Here is a 17,975-nt window from a genome sequence, read left to right on the forward strand (position 1 = left end):
GAAACTTGACAATTGTGACTTGTAGATAATAACTGTGAATACCGAGAACTTGATAACTGCGGCTTAAAGACAATAACTGTGAAGACTGGGAACTTGACAACTTGCAGCTTGAAGAATTAGACTGTGAAAACTGGATACTTAGAAATCATGGATGAAAGAAGCAGACTGTGAGAACTGGATACTTGGAACTCGTGGCTGAAAGACCCAGACTGTGAAACCTGGATACTTGGAAAACATGGCTGAAAGACTTGGACTGTAAAAACTGAGGACAGAGCAACTGAGCAGAAAGTCAAAGAAATCACAAACAGCTCCAGATAACCTGCAGATTCCACCTGGAAACTGGCAGCCGCAGGAGGTGGAGCTGGTACCAAACTCGGAACCAGAGCGCATAGGATAGCGCAGTAACATACTGGAGAACAAGGCAGGAGGTTTCCAGGACTCAGAGCACCAAGCAACAAGGATGCCTACAGGAGTACAGAGCTGATGCACCTTCTAGGAAGAGCAACATATAGCACTGGCAGTGTTTGATTCAAATCCAAACCCTTTTAAAAGGGAAAGCAGACTGGGATTGGATGAGAAACCACAGAGAGCACTGCTTTTGGCTACACTGCATGCATTGGTCTCCAACATGGCAGCTTCCACAACTGCAGACCATACTTACCTACTTTTCTTCTCTCCTCTATGGGAGATACTTGGAGGGGAGAAGCAGGTGGACGGCAATGGAGGCGGGGCTGAGCCAATGATGTCACCAGGCCACTCCCACTGCACAAGCAAATACCACGATTGTGCAGTATTTGCATATGGGCGGAGCCCCGCCTCCTCCACCGGGTCCTCGATTCGGCACTATTTAGCTCCCCATTCTGCCCACTTTCCTTGGAAGTGGGCAGAATCCGGGACGGGTGCCCACTCTTCCAGGGCTTCGGGGTACTACCCGAGAAACAGGGTGTCTCCCGCAGAATCCGGGAGAGTAGGCAAGTCTGCTGCAGACACATAAGGAAGTGCTTCTTACCCTGCTAAATCCCTGATTCCTGATCTCCAGTGCTCAAACCAGCCGCCTCTGCCAGACTCACCGCAGCCCCTTACCTCAAGCGGGGACCGGACACCCACCGCCGCAGCACCGCCATGACCCGAACAGGGAGACCCCGGGACCCAGCGCCAATGGTAAGACCCCGGACCCTGACACACTCTGCATTCATCACATACCAATACCTGTGTTATTAAATCTGCATGTGCGGAGATTCCTTATACACTTAGCACTCACACCTGCAAGCTAAACTGGTCAGAGGAGAGTGAAGCACACTTGCTGACTTTCTGACTGCCCCCTCTGGGAGAGGGTAGCCAGGACGGCACAACAGGGGGCGCGGCATCAATGTATGTGGGCAGAGCGGGGACGTGGACGTGCCCCCCCTTTACAGTGACCAGATTACCAGCATTGAGCAGGGGGCGGGGCTATGATGTCCCCAATTCAGTGGTGGCTGCAGGGGTGTACTGACGGCTGTAAGGGCTGTCTGGCTGGTGTGTGCAGGCTCTGGGAGACTTGCCCTCCTTTCCGGGGGTCCAGGAGTGCCACACGATTTTCGGGAGCCTCCCGGCCGTTCCAGGAGAGTAGGCAAGTATGGAGTGATGGAGAAGACAAGTACAACCTACACACATGCCTCACAACACAGGCACAGTGACAGAGAGGGGCAGCCAGAGCCGGATTAAGGCTGGGGGGGGGGGTCCGGGGCACTTCAGTCAGTAGGGCCCCTAATAAAGAGGCAGGCGGATGAAAATAAATATATATATATATATATATATATATAAAAACACATACATATATATACATATACAGTGGTCGAGGTGGGAATTTTGAAGTGAGGGTATGTAAAATTTACTGTCCAGGGTCTACTGTTGCGCACGTCAAAGGCGACATATTGAGGATTGGAACACTGGGTGGGAGAGGGACATATTGAGGATTGGGACACTGGGTGGGAGAGGGACATATTGAGGATCGGGACACTGGGTGGGAGAGGCACATATTGAGGATTGGGACACTGGGTGGGAGAGGGACATATTGAGGATTGGGACACTGGGTGGGAGAGGGTTGCAAGGTGGGAGAGGGGCACCAGATGAGAGGGGGGATGCAGGGTGTGAATAGGACATATTGGGGAGAGGGAAAGAGGAAGAGGGGGGACATAGGATGGGAGAGGGGCACCAGATGAGAGGGGGTTGTGCAAAGTGGGAGAGCATGCAGGGTGAGAGGGGGTTGTGCAGGGTGGGAGAGGGTGCAGGGTGAGAGGGGGTGTGCAGGGTGAGAAAGGATGCAGGGTGAGAAGGGGGTTTGCAGGGTGAGAGGGGGGGTGTAGGGTGAGAGGGGGGGGTGCAGGTTGGGAGAGGATGCAGAGTGAGAGAGGACGCAGGGTGAGAAGGGGGTTTGCAGGGTGAGAGGAGGGTGTGCAGGGTGAGAAGGCGGTGTGCAGGTTGGGAGAGGACGCAGGGTGAGGGGGATGCAGGGTGGGAGAGGACGCAGAGTGAGAGAGGGGTGTGCAGGTTGGGAGAGAACGCAGGGTGAGAGGGGGGTGTGGAGGTTGGGAGAGGATGCAGGGTGAGAGGGGGGGTGCAGGTTGAGAGGGGGGGGTGTAGGGTGGGAAAGGATGCAGGGTGAGAGGGGGGTGTACCGTTTGGGAGAGGACGCAGGGTGAGAGGGGGTTGTGCAAAGTGGGAGAGCATGCAGGGTGAGGGGGTTGTGCAGGGTGGGAGAGGATGCAGGGTGAGAGGGGGGATGCAGGGTGAGAAGGGGGTTTGCAGGGTGAGAGGGGGGGTGTAGGGTGGGAAAGGATGCAGGGTGAGAGGGGGGTGTACCGTTTGGGAGAGGACGCAGGGTGAGAGGGGGTTGTGCAAAGTGGGATAGCATGCAGGGTGAGAGGGGGTTGTACAGGGTGGGAGAGGATGCAGGGTGAGAGGGGGTGTGCCGGGTGAGAAAGGATGCAGGGTGAGAGGGGGTGTGCAGGGTGAGAGGGGGGGTGCAGGGTGGGAAAGGATGCAGGGTGAGAGGGGGGTGTACCGTTTGGGAGAGGACGCAGGGTGAGAGGGGGTTGTGCAGGGTGGGAGAGTACGCAGGGTGAGGGAGGGGGTGCAGGTTGGGAGAGGAATCAGGATGAGAGGGGGGGGGGTGCAGGCTGAGAGCGGGGGGGGGGGGGGGCAGGTTGCAGGAGGAAGCAGGGTGAGAGGCATACCTCCCAACATGACTTCCTCCAGGAGGGACACCATGCTCTGCTTCTGGACTTCCCTCTTAATGTATGATTGCAGGCACCTGTGTTGAACAGGTTAATGGATAAGACAGGTGTTTCAGCACAGGTGATTACAATGATAAATTAAGAGGAACGTCCAGGAGCAGAGCATTGTGTCCCGCCAGGAGAGGGTCATGTTGGGATGTATGGAGACGGGAGTGTGCAGGGTGGGAGAGGACGCAGGGTGAGAGGGGGTGTGCAGGGTGGGAGAGGACGCAGGGTGAGAGAGGGGGTGCCGGGTGAGAGGGGGTGTGCAGGTTGGGAGAGGAAGCAGGGTGAGAGGAGGTTGTTTAATATTAAAAGCCTACCAGTAGGCGCATTGCGTGGCTCCAGCGGCAGCAGGAACCGGGTGCACCGTGCACCCCATGTGGGAGCCCAATGGCGACAGGAACAAGAACCGGGAGCTCCCGACGTGGGAGCCCGGCAGCAGCAGGGATGAGTGCCGGGCGCATAGCACGTGGGCGCCCGGCGGGTCTCCAGCAGGGATGGGGGCAGCATCTATAAGTGCAGCAGGCTGCCTCCTGCTGTGCTCAGCTGTCCTGTCCTGTCTTCTATTAGGCTGGCGCTGGCGGCTACGATTTTGCCTGCTAGTGCTGCGGGGATCCTGGAGCGCTGCAGATCAGATCGGTAAAGATCCGACCTTTGGCGGATGGCAGGGGGCCCTTTTAGAAAGGGGTCTGGGGTACTTACCCCCAGGACCCCCCCCCCCCCCCTTAATCCGGCTCTGGGGGCAGCTTAAGAGAAGAGGGGCCCACATGTCGTGTCCAGGCAGGACCTCTCCCCTCTCACAGCCAGGCAGAGCGGGTGCTAATTTCTGGGGCCCTGGCTTGTTAGAGGGGCCCAGCAGGGCCCTGGAATCACATCTCCCTACCTTCTTACCTGTCAGCTGGCAACAGCCTACATATCCATTATATTCATGGGTTTTTGTAGGGGGCTTGGACACACCTCTGTGGTTAGGCTATGCTCACTACATTACCTGGTACTCACGGCGGTGCAGGTGAGCATGTTCCTGCTGATTATTCTACTGCTTATGCTTAAATCTCCAGGAAAATTACCACGTGCCATTTTCCCAGTAATTTGTGCAGCGCCGAGGAAAGACTTCCGGCAGGGAAGTATAATACATGGGTGCAGGCTGTGTGCCTATTATAGATGCGCCACTGGTGATGGCATAAGTCCTGCAATCATTTCAGACCTGCGTCGGACTGGCTGACCGGTGAACGATTCCGGTCCATTTATGCTGGGACAATGTTTAGAGGCACCTGGTTCTCTGCACTGGCACCTGCAATTACCTGCGATGCAGGTAGCAGGTGTAAAGGACCGGTTGCTTCTAAACATTGTTCTGGCAAAAATGGATCGGAACCGGTTCCCTGGTCAGCCAGTCCGACGCTGTTTCAGAAATGGAACATTGTATATTAGATATGTCATATTTGCAGCCCTAGATGACACAGCATGTAAGCCTTGTTGCACTGACACAATATGTAGAATATATAGGGTTCTGATGCGTGGCTGAATGCATGTCAGCCTCCCACATTGCATGCATGGATGTAAATGCGTATATTCGCCTGTAGAGCTGTACGTAACTAGCAATGCGCCTTCCCCTTTACACTTGATCTGATACTGGTCATCATCATCATCAGTGCACCCTTGCACTATCCCAGGTGCATGCACATTTACACTTATGGTGACTGCACAGCCCGCAGCCGCATTGACACGCCCTCACTGAGCGTCACCTATTAGAGGGCCCGTTGCTGTCCAGTTACACCTCTTCACTTGCAAGATCAGATGCGTCTGACCATCTATCGCCCGTACTTGGTTCAGTGCATATGCACAGCGTAAATGCTCAAATTACGCTAGACAAATGGACTTGTGCTTAACTCTGCTGCAGCCACACAGAAAGCATATAAAGAGTACTTTTACTGTTTATTTAGAAGTAATTGGTAATAAATATCCTACAAATTTCCATGACAACTGGTCCATTGGGGACAGAAAAAAAAAGAAAACAATATTCTGAAACACCAACGTCCAGGAGTCAATGTGCCTCTGTCACTGGCCTGGAGGACGAGAACTGATAGGGGGTCCAATGTCCGTGATTGTTCAAGGGGGAACTGGGGGGGGGGGGGATTGGCAGCTGTGCCACTGACTCGTCTCCAGGGAGGAGGGCTGGGATAAAGTGCAGGGATCCTGGTCACATTGTGCTAAATACTCCTTTACTCACCAGCTGGGTAGAAGACAGGAGCAAAATGTGAGTATAGGGGAAGGTGGGGAAGGTGGGAGGCAACATGAGGTCTCGATGCAGCAATGGTTTATGTGTTCAGCTGGCCACCTATGAATTCTGCAAGGAAATATTCCACCTACAGTACCTCTGCCATACCTTCCAAAGAGTCCCACTAGATGAGAAACCGAGAACATTTCTCTACTGGGTCCCTGAAGTGTCTCTGTGGGCTCTAAATGCGTAACAGACACAACCTGCATTATTATTATTGCTTAGTTATCCAGCTTGGTAATTTAACGAGGCCGCATGTAGTATCAGAGGTGACAAAATTTTATATTATAGTTTAGGGTAACAACCACTGAAAAAGACTGTGTTCTATTCACAGATACATTGAGGGTCCAGTCTCCATGATGGGGGGCTCAGCTCTTTTTATGACCACCCTCCTGGGACTCCTGGCTCTGGTTTCCTCATCACTGAATGAAACGTCCATCTGTAAGCCGGCCCCTCATTGGAGTATTGGTTCCGAGGTGCCCATGGGAAAGTCCTACGGCCAAGTCACGGTCGTGGCTCTTCTTCAGGCAAGTTGCGGCTTTTGCCTTATCCAGGCCGCCAAGTAAGTAATCTCCTAGCATTTACAGAAACATGGAATATTTGTAACCGTTGGGAAGGTCTAATATAGGAAGGTAAAATACCCAGCAGTCTTATCAATTACTTCTGCTGTTAATCTTTTCAGCCTCCATTTAGTTAGACAAAACTTTGTATTTCTTAGCCTCACTGAAACGGGGTATTGAGACAAGGGACGAGGATGTAATACTGCCGCTGTACAAAGCATTGCTATGTCCGCACCTGGAATATTGTGTTCAATTTTAGGCACCATACCATAAAAAAGATATCCGGGAACTCGAAAGAGTCCAAAGGCGAGCTACTAAAGTATTTAAAGGGTTAGAGACATTGGAATACAAGGAAAGGCTTACTAGGTTAAATATGTATACATTAGAAAAGAGGCGACTAAGAGGAGACATTATTAATATCTTCAAATATGTAAGGGGTCATTACAAGGAGTTAGCAGGGGACTTGTTTATTAATAGAACTCTGTATAGGACACGTGGGCACTCGCTGAGGCTAGAGGAGAGGAATTTCCATACACAATGTAGGAAAGGGTTCTTCACCGTAAGGGCAATAAGGATTTGGAACTCCCTGCCGGAGAAGGTAATAATGGCGGACTCTGTAAATACATTTAAAAATGGATTGGACAGTTTTCTAGCTGAAAAAAGTATCCAAGGCTATAGCATTTAATATATGGCCATTAAGTATCTGGGAGTGGTACGAAATATAGTTGCCAATAGGTACGAAACCATTACTTCAGCTGGTGCATTATAACGTGCACAGCTTAATACAGAATACAGGTTGAACCCGATGAGCATTTTGCCTCTTTTGAACTTTATTAACTATGTTACTATGTAACTAAGTTTATGTTAATTTTCGCTAAAGCCGTTTCATTTGGTAGCAAAGCGGAATATGGATTTATTTGTGTTACAGGGATTATAAGGGGACGGAAAAAAAACAATTTCCTTAATTTGTCCCACTGTTGCTTCTACAGTACAGAGCAAAAATCAGTGAAAGCCAGCAGAGGGAGAGCGAGACTGGGAATAAAAGTTTACCTTTTCCTGCTTACATTTCAGATCAAATATGAGCAGGACAAAGGTTGTATTTACTATATGTGCCAACTAAGGACCCGATTCAGAGATGGACAGAAATTCATTGCCACATGCAAGCAGCATTGAATTTCCGTCTGATTTCTAGCAAAGACATGTAGGAGATGTCTCATTAGAAGAGACGCCTCCTGTATGTAGCTGTGACCGATGCTGCAAGCTGGGTTCCAAAGGTTGCCATGTTCCATGCAGATGGCCAGCTGAGTAAGTTTTAGCTCGCGCAGCTGGCCAAAAGAAGTGGGGGCTACGAGGCCAGGTAGCAGGCCATTGGCTCTCCCCTGCCAGAAAATGGGGTAACACGCCTGTTTTTAGGAATACAGGCCTTTCTCCACCCCTCAATGCCACTGCCTGTCAATCAGGAAATGGCAGAGTGGAACTACGGGTAACATCGCAAGACCTGTTCTGCCTTGCGCAGCTGCAGATTCCCGATAATCGGGAATAAACTGAGTTACAGATTTACAGTAGCACACCAGAATAAGTTAGTAAGCCATCTTAACACAGGGCTAGCCATACTCCTCCCTTAGCTGCATGTGTTGGACCACCAGGAGGGCTAAAGTTACCAAGTGGTGCAATTCAGGGGTTAAAGTCAGCCGGAACTGGACGGAACTGCATTCTGTCATTTCCATTTGGAGACGGAACGCAGTTCCGCCTCCTCCGGCTCACCTAACGCGATTTCAGTCCTTCACCGCAGAGAGATGCCAGGCGCCCGCTAAGATTGTATTACCAGCGGGTGCCCGGCTCCCTCCCCACAGCGGCAACTGGAGGCAAGAGCTCAGTACTGAGCTCCGGCTTCCGGCTGCCACAGAGTTCACTATGGGAGAGACGTCATGACCTCTCTCCCATAGTTTCGAGGAGGTAAGTATTGTCTTTTTTTGTGTGTGCAAGGGGCACTACTGAAGGGGGCACTACCAAGGAGGCACTACCAAGGGGGCACTACCAAGGGGGCAATACTAAAGGGGAACTACCAAAGGGGCAGTACTACAGGGCAAATACTACAGGGGGCATTGCTAGGGGCACAACTACAGAGGGCATTACCAAAGGGGCATTAATACTGGGGGCACTATTAATTGTGGGGCAATACTACAGGGGGCATTATCACTGGGGGCTCTACTACAGGGGGCATTACTACTAGGAGCACTACTACAGAAGGCCCCTTTCTTTTTGAGACCACGCCCCTTTTTACGGCACGCGCATTCCCTTTATTTACTAGGCGCGTGGGGTGGGGTGGGGTCCACTACTTCTCTAGGACCACTTTAAGCACTGGTGTAATTAAAATATAGAGCTGTTGGCTACTGTAGTACTGTTTTGATTGTGGACCTTCCCTCTGGATCCAAAATATCTCCGGTATCTCTCTGCCAGGCCAATTTGTGAGCATCTTTCAAGAGTTGATTATAAGAGAGGAGTAACTAAAAGAGGGCCAGGATGTGGCCCTTGGAGGCAGCTAAATGTCTACAGCGGGGACAACTGCAGGAAAGAACATGGAGTGTGTATTAAGGGATAAAAATATCACTGCTGTAGGTAATGGAGAAATACATTGTATAGGGAAGGAAAGCACTGTATAATCAGAAAAGGCATCACAATGTGGAAGGGGAAAAGCTATGGTCCAGACCTGGTATGAAAGTGGGTGTATTCTACAGCGGCAGTAACAGAGGACTAGAGGAAAATAAATAGTAGAAGCAGTCCCATATAGTGAGGGAACACCAGATGGAAGGTGTTGCAGTGCGCCAGGTCACAGAGCCTTCTTACTATGCCCGACAGCGCTGCAATCCCCGCAGCTGCTGTAGTCCTGCCGTGGCGATTTCTCAGTGGCTGGCGCTCCCTTCTCCTGTGTTCCCCTTGTGCCAGGCGCCACATTTCCCACAGGGATACACGCACCGACTGGTGTAAAATTTAAAGGGCCAGGTTCACAAAAAACGTGACATTACGTTTGGTGCTAAATTCAATCCCGCCTATAAAAGCAGTCTCTGGGCATTCTCCTGTGCCAGAGTATAGGTTCTCAAACTGCAATCCTGTATAACAGCCTCAGTGCTTCCCAGTGCTCTACTTGTGTGCCCGGGTCCTGGTTCCTGCCTTCCCTGTGCTTCATTACTGATTCCTGCTTTCCCTGTGCTCTGTTCCCGGTCTTTGCCATCCTAGTGTCTGCTCCCTGTTCCAGTTCCTGACCTCAAGTCCTGCTCCGATCCAGTATATCATCTTGTCTCCTATTTGCTTCTCATCGAATCTCTAAGTACCATCTCCAGTGCATACCAGCCCCCATATTTGGGAACCCAGACAAAGGGCAGCGACCTGTGTGTTGGGCGAAGCAAATCCAAAACCTCCTTGCGAGGGTCCCTTGGGAATACCACCAGCATATTAGACTCCTTGTCTCTGCTCTGGGTCTCCGACAACCCTAAGGTATGGGTTAGCATCCACTATCCCATCTATGAGTTGCAACAGCAGGGTTGAGTTTGGCCTTAGGAGGATGAAATTGGGTGGAGTCACAATAAACAATAAGGGGAGACAGTGAAAGGACCTCCGCTTCTATAGTACACCAAGATCTACACTAAGGTGGATTGTACCAATGGTAACATGTCTATAAATTGGGGGTACCTAATCCACCATCAGTCACCCTTCTGTAAGACCCTCATTCTGACTCTTGGCCTTTAAACACTCAGTGAGGGTGTAGGGTCACCCATGCAAACAGGTTTGCAGACTACGATTACTGAAATGAGAAGGAGTTGGCTGAGATTAGGTCTTGTCCTGATCTTGTGAATCCCAGGTGTGATTTGGTGGAGAAGTGTATTTCAGTTAGCCCAATATAAAAGAAAGCCTGACTTAATGATATAATGGTCACATGTAATAGAGACAACCAGAAGTTTTACTGAAAGGGTGGTTCTATAGTGGACGGTGGTTGGACAGTTAATATGGCATAACGCTTTTACACCACTCACCTCTGCAGATTTATCCCCCACTTCATATACCTAGGCGCACGTCCAGCTAGGGGAGGCATCTCCTAGAGCAGGTGACGACTTGATATGGGCAGTATAGAATTTCTAGGTGGTGAGGTTGGAGGTGCTATCGCTGCTGCTTACATAGAAGCAGCAGCTACAGCATTAATGTGCTAATGCAGCCGGGGGATCATTGGGTGGCTTACGGTACTCATGGAGACAGACAATCCGCACGTCACAGCAGCCAGGAAATCTTTGCGCAACAACTGCTGTAACCGAGGCACATATACTACAGTTCTCTCTCTGCACATGTTATATCTGCCCCACCTGCAGTGCACGTGGTTTTGCCCATTAGAGAAAAATGTTGCTGTTGCGATCAGGTCTGAATTAGGCCCTAAACATGCCATAAAGCTTGTACAAGTTTCAATAGTGCAACTGTTTCAATGGTGCGACTGATGGTGGTGTATAAGGATGCACCAATCGGTATTTCACAGTGGGCGCTAAAAGTTGGTGTCGCAGTCCTTGCACGGTGGGTCGCATGGTTGTAAACAAGGGGAGGAGTTTGTAGGGCATTTGCATAAAGCTGCAGATGGGCAGCCGCCAATAAATGCTGCTCCAAGTGCTCAGAATCAGGCCTGAAGTGGAGAAGTTGCCCGTAGCAACCAAACTAATTTTTCTAGCACAGCCAGTAAAATGTCAATTGGTCGGTATGGGAAACGTCTTCACTTTATCTCCCCCAAGATTTGATGACTCTCCCCCATATTCTGAACATATATCAATCATTATCAGTTAACCTGTTGAACTTTCACCTCATGAGACAGAAATCATCACCTGATACAAGTGACTGGAAAAATAACATTCAAACTGCAATTGGTGTACACATAAATCAGAGGCGGTCAGTGTACATTAAACAGGCGTAAGCCAGACTCATATTGAAACACAGGTTACGCTGCTGCATGAATAACAGCTGTAAAACATTCCCCTGTCTTCCAGTATGGGGCCCTTGCGTGACAAGCTGACCAGCCAGGGACTCACAAACATCAGTTACATGATTGTAAACGACCAGAGTTCTTTTTCAAAGTTGCTGTTTGAAGAGTTGAAGAGAAGGGCTCCAGAGGGCGTGCCGGTGTACCAGCAACTGCCAAAGCAGGACGACGTGTGGGATATTCTTGATGGAAATAAGGACGACTTCCTGATTTATGACAGGTAGGTGGCAGCAGCGATCAGTTTGTGCAGCTATCCCAGAGCCGGCCTTAGGCATAGGCAAACTAGGCAAATGCCTAGGGCATTTGGTATGCCTAGGGGCAAAAGCAGCTTCTGCTGATTAAAATGATATGCGGCATGCCTATATTCTGTCTGTGACTGCGGCTGTATCTGCATACGAAATGCTACATTGCGTGTATTCCTGGAAATCACTGTAATGTAGCATTTTGTATGCAGATACAGCCACAGTCACACACAGAATATAGGCATGCTGCATATCATTTTAATCAGCAGAAGCTGGTTGTGCATCCTAGTGACATAGCAATGGAAATAAGATGATTTTTCATAAACAAAAGGCACCCGACGTTAGCAGAGCTGCCAGCTGACTCATGCCAGGCATTTCCAGCAGCACTAGTGGCAGTGCTAGGGGGCACCAGCCAAAATCTTGCCTAGGGCATCATATTTGTTAGATCCGGCTCTGAGCTATCCCCATATACACATGTATGTACAGATGGAGTTCTCCTCACCTATGCCTTTAATAGGATTAATTGAGCCAGGGCAGTCAGACTTAATCCCCTGCTGTAATGACTTAAAGGTACATTTACTAAGCAGTGATAAGAGCGGAGAAGTGAGCCAGTGGAGAAGTGCCCATGGCAACCAATCAGCACTGAGGTAACATCTAAGTAACATCTATAATTTGCATACTATAAAATTATACAGAGCTGCTGATTGGTTGATGGGGAAACTTCTCCACTGGCTCACTTCTCTGCTCTTATCACTGCTTAGTAAATGTACCCCTAAATCCCTTACTGTATTGTACTCTCTGGGGGAGATTCAAATGTTTGAAAAGTCAGTTGGGATTTTGTTTTTTCCTATCTAATAGACAGGAAAAAACAGACACCCAACCGACTTTTCAAACATTTGAATCTCCCCCTCTGAATTGTATTGCAGCTGAGAACAATAGATGAAAGGCTTATGCTAATAAACCTTGGTGCACCTAGGTGCAGCAGAGAAGCTTAGATGAGCGGGGGTCCATCTGTATGATCCCTGTGGTGGGAAATATTTGGTGATTGGTCTGTTCCAGTCAATTTTAAAAAATACCAGACACGGAAGAACCACACACCAGAGTATATATGCATTCCTACTGTTACATATTGTAACATATTTTGCTCCTGTTCTGTACCACACTATGGGGGTTATTCAGAGATGGATGCAGATCTTGCTTCCGCAGCAAGATCTGCGTCCATCTTCTCACACGCTGGGGGCTGCCCAGCACAGGGCAAGGCCGCCCAGCATAAGTGACGCGCCGCCCCACAATGATATTGCGGACGCACTGATTTGTGGTTGACCCCTGCCTGCACCATTTATTTTCCTCGGAGCAGCCCCGGAAATGGTCCGGACACGCCTGCGAAACGTTGCATCGATGCCCCCCCCCTGCACACTATGGCCAGTGCACGTGTGCAGACCCGATGGACGTGGCCACCACATGCAAACGCTGCATCCATCTCTGCATAAGGCCCCATGCCGCTACTGTATATTGTGCTTCTGTACACATCACTCACATAATAAGCACAAACAGAACAGACACAAGGGAGAATTTAGAGGGAAAGGGGGGCTCACACCCCCCCAATCCTCACATTACCTTTCATACACTTCTATTTTTACTATGTCTCGTCACTAGCCCCGTAGGAAGGTTCTCAGGTTATAAGCTCATCTGGTCAGCAACTCATTGGGTGTGGTATAAAAGACAATGGGGCAGATGTATTAGCCTGGAGAAGGCATAAGGAAGTGATAAACCAGTGATAAATGCAAGGTGATACATGCACCAGCCAATCAGCTCCTAACTGTCATTTTTCAAACACAGCCTGTGACATGGCAGTTAGGAGCTGATTGGCTGGTGCTTTATCACAGTGATATTTATCACTTTTCAGGCTTAGTACATCTCCCCCCCGGCGAGTGTGGTATAAAAGACAATGGGGCAGATGTATTAGCCTGGAGAAGGCATAAGGAAGTGATAAACCAGTGATAAATGCAAGGTGATACATGCACCAGCCAATCAGCTCCCAACTGTTAATTTACATATTGGAGCTGATTGGCTGGTGCGTGTATCACCTTGCACATATCGCTGGTTTATCACTTCCTTATGCCTTCTCCAGGTTAATACATATGCCCCAATGTCTAGATAGACAGTCATTAGTTTGACCCATACTGTCGACATGTATTAGGTCGACAGGGTAAAAGGTCGACATTACAATGGTCGACACACACAAAAAAGTCAACACTAATTTTTTTTCTCTCTTGTTTTTTGGGTGTGTGTTTCATCATGTGTGAGCACAATTATTGCAAATGTATACCCTCGTGGGCTCGCTTCCCTCGTCATGCTTCAGGCAAGATGCTCGGCACAGGTCACTATTCCCAATCGTAGTCCACATGGATAGTAAATCAAGAAACAGTTGATAAACCATAAAAGTGTGTTGTCCATTTGTGTGTCGATCATTGTCATGTCAGCCTTTAAGCGCTGTCTACCTTTTATTGTCGCCCATTTGACCCTGTCAGCGTATACAATGGAACCCCATCTCATTTATATTCTGTTTCAAAGCCTTTGCATGTAACCTGGTTGTAACACAATCGCCTGAATGTATACTGTACATGTGAATTATATTTATTTATTTTATACAGATGCGGCCGTCTCACCTTTCATATCCGACTACCTCACAGCATCCTCCACTTTCCCTACGTGTATGCCGCCATTCACCAAACCTATTATGAAGACTCGTGTCAAAATTGCAGCTTTTATGCAAACATCACCAATAACGCAACGGTAATAGTATATACAAATATTACATGTTGTCAGTCAGATACTATCAGTATAAATATACACAAAATCCTGTGAGATGAAGCCATTGTATCACTCTGCATAAGGCACGATTCCAGTTTGTATGGAGTTGCACAGATAAAATATAGATGCTGCCTGCCAGCATCTGCGAGATTCGTGGCCCCGTGGCACTTCCATAGGAATCAATAGGATTGGGAGACGCCGAAACCCGGTACAAAGCCCTTTATGGCCGGTACAGACCATTAAAAGAATGATACTGTACCGGCCAAAAAGGTACAGTTGGAGGGTATGCTGGTGTAATCCAGGCGCATATACTACTGTTCTCTCCAGGGGTAACTCAGGTACATATACTACTGTTCTCTCCTGGGGTAAATCAGGTACATATACTACTGTTCTCTCCTGGGATAACTCAGGTACATTTACTACTGTTCTCTCCTGGGGTAACTCAGGTACATATACTACTGTTCTCTCCAGGGGTAACTCAGGTACATATACTACTGTTCTCTCCAGGGGTAACTCAGGCACATATACTACTGTTCTCTCCAGGGGTAACTCAGGTACATATACTACTGTTCTCTCCTGGGGTAAATCAGGTACATATACTACTGTTCTCTCCTGGGGTAAATCAGGTACATATACTACTGTTCTCTCCTGGGGTAAATCAGGTACATATACTACTGTTCTCTCCTGGGATAACTCAGGTACAGTTACTACTGTTCTCTCCTGGAGTAACCCAGATGTATGTACTACTATTCTCTCCTGGTGTAATCCCAGGCATATATACTACTGTTCTCTCCCGGTGTAACCCAGGCGCATAGTCGATTGTCCTCTCCTGCTGTAACTGAGGCACATATACTGCTGTTCTCTCCTGGTGTAACCCAGACACATATACGACTGTTCTCTCCTGGTGTAACCCAGCCACATATACTACTGTTCTCTCCTGGTGTAACCCAGGCACATATACTACTGCTCTCTCCTGATGTAACCCAGGCACATATACTGCTGTTATCTCCTGGTGTAACCCAGGCACATATACTACTGTCCTCTCCTGGTGTAACCCAGGCACATATACTACTGTCCTCTCCTGGTGTAACCCAGCCACATATACTACTGTTCTCTCCTGGTGTAACCCAGCCACATATACTACTGTTCTCTCCTGGTGTAACCCAGCCACATATACTACTGTTCTCTCCTGGTGTAACCCAGGCACATATACTACTGTTCTCTCCTGGTGTAACCCAGCCACATATACTACTGTTCTCTCCTGGTGTAACCCAGCCACATATACTACTGTTCTCTCCTGGTGTAACCCAGGCACATATACTGCTGTTCTCTCCTGCTGTAACTGAGGTGCATATACTACTGTCCTCTCCTGGTATAACCCAGCCACATATACTACTGTTCTCTCCTGGTGTAACCCAGGCACATATACTGCTGTTCTCTCCTGCTGTAACTGAGGTGCATATACTACTGTCCTCTCCTGGTATAACCCAGGCACATATACTACTGTTCTCTCCCGGTGTAACCCAGGCACATATACTACTGTTCTCTCCCGGTGTAATCCAGGCACATATACTACTGTTCTCTTCTGGTGTAACTGAGGCACATATACTACTATTCACTCCTGGTGTAACCCAGGCACATACACTACTGTTCTCTCCTGTTGTAACTCAGGTACATGTACTACTGTTCTCTCCTGGTGTAACCCAGGCGCATATACTACTGTTCTCTCCCCATGTAACCCAGGCGCATATACGACTGTTCTCTCCTGCTGTAACTGAGGTACATATACTACTGGGGTATCCGTTCACATGGTCGACCATGTTATGGTCGACAGTCATTAGGTCGACCACTATTGGTCGACATGGACATGGTCGACATGGACACATGGTCGACACATTAAAATGGTCGACACATGAAAGGTCGGCATATGAAAAGGTCGACATTAGTTTTTTAACTTTTTTTTCTTTTGGGGAACTTTTCCATACTTTACGATCCACATGGACTACGATTGGAACGGTAAAGTGTGCCGAGCGAAGCGGTAGCGGAGCGAAGGCACCATGCCCGAAGCATGGCGAGCGAAGCGAGCCATGCGAGGGGACGCGGTGCACTAATTGGGGTTCCCAGTCACTTTACGCAAAAAAACGACACCAAAAAAACTAAAAAAAAAAACTCATGTCGACCTTTTCATATGTCGAACTTTCATGTGGCGACCATTTTAATGTGTCGACCATGTGTCCATGTCGACCATGTCAATGTCGACCAATAGTGGTCGACCTAATGACTGTCGACCATAACATGGTCGACCATTCATACCGGAACCTACTACTGGTCTCTCCTGGTGTAACCGAGGCACATATACTACTATTGCCTCCTGGTGTAACCCAGGCACATATACTACTGTTCTTTCCTGATGTAACCCAGGCGCATATACTACTGTTCTCCCCCGGTGTAACCCAGGCACATATACTACTGTTCTCTCCTGGTGTAACTCAGGTACATATACTACTGTTCTTTCCTGATGTAACCCAGGCGCATATACTACTGTTCTCCCCCGGTGTAACCCAGGCACATATACTACTGTTCTCTCCTGGTGTAACTCAGGTACATATACTACTGTTCTTTCCTGATGTAACCCAGGCGCATATACTACTGTTCTCCCCCGGTGTAACCCAGGCACATATACTACTGTTCTCTACTGGTGTAACAGAGACACATTTACTACTGTTCTCTCCTGGTGTAACCGAGGTACACATACTACATTTCTCTCCTAATGTAACCAAGGCGCATTTACTACTGTTCTCTCCTGGTGTAACCGAGGTACACATACTACATTTCTCTCCTAATGTAACCCAGGCACATATACTACTGTTCTCTACTGGTGTAACAGAGACACATTTACTACTGTTCTCTCCTGGTGTAACCGAGGTACACATACTACATTTCTCTCCTAATGTAACCAAGGCGCATATACTACTGTTCTCTCCCGGTGTAACCCAGGCCCATATACTACTGCTCTCACTGGTGTAACCCAGGCACATATACTACGTTTCTCTCCTAGTGTAACCCAGGCGCATATACTACTGTTCTCTCCTGGTGTAACCCAGGCACATATACTATTGTTCTCACTGTTGTAACCCAGGCACATATACTATTGTTCTCACTGGTGTAACCGGGATCCGGATTGAAAGTCGACAGTAACTAAGTCGACAATGTCTAGGTCGACCACTATTGGTCGACAGTAACTAGGTCGACAGGGTGTCTAGGTCGACAGGGTCTTTAGGTCGACATGTTCTAGGTCGACAGGTCAAAAGGTCGACATGAGTTTTTCACAATTTTTTCTTTTTTTGAACCTTTTCATACTTAACGATCCACGTGGACTACGATTGGAACGGTAATCTGTGCCGAGCGAAGCGGTAGCGGAGCGAAGGCACCATGCCCAAAGCATGGCGAGCGAAGCGAGCCATGCGAGGGGACGCGGTGCACTAATTGGGGTTCCCGGTCACTCTACGAAGAAAACTACACCAAAATAACATTAAAAACTCATGTCGACCTTTTGACATGTCGACCTAAAGACCCTGTCGACCTAGACACCCTGCCGACCTAGTTACTGTCGACCAATAGTGGTCGACCTAGACATTGTCGACCTAGTTACTGTCGACTTTCAATACCACACCCGGTGTAACCCAGGCGCATATACTATAGTACGATATATCTGGGCCCCCGTTATCCCCCTTGTCCCCCCTTTTTAAAAGCAGAGGGTGGCTTTAAAAAGAAAGTGTGTGTGTATGTGTATGTGTGTGTGTGTATATATAT

General features: G+C 48.7%; 1 protein-coding gene across 3 annotated transcripts in view; it reads left to right on the plus strand.

Annotated features, from left to right (window-relative positions):
- The first annotated feature begins 821 nt into the window (after positions 1–821).
- The window catches only part of LOC134957469 (selenoprotein Pb-like), a 31,597-nt gene continuing 14,443 nt past the window's right edge, over positions 822–17,975 (plus strand). The window contains exons 1-4 of one of the 3 annotated variants that reach the window (XM_063939430.1): positions 822–1,161; positions 5,867–6,094; positions 11,114–11,326; positions 14,003–14,144. In XM_063939430.1, the coding sequence (XP_063795500.1) occupies positions 5,889–6,094; positions 11,114–11,326; positions 14,003–14,144 (561 nt within the window). In that variant the 5' untranslated portion in view covers positions 822–1,161; positions 5,867–5,888. Of the gene's footprint in view, positions 1,162–1,436; positions 1,610–5,410; positions 5,512–5,866; positions 6,095–11,113; positions 11,327–14,002; positions 14,145–17,975 lie in introns of those variants that run through there. The other 2 variants (XM_063939428.1, XM_063939429.1) reach the window with 2 other exon arrangements.

This window comes from Pseudophryne corroboree, chromosome 9, assembly GCF_028390025.1.
Source record: "Pseudophryne corroboree isolate aPseCor3 chromosome 9, aPseCor3.hap2, whole genome shotgun sequence".
Lineage (NCBI taxonomy): Eukaryota > Metazoa > Chordata > Amphibia > Anura > Myobatrachidae > Pseudophryne > Pseudophryne corroboree.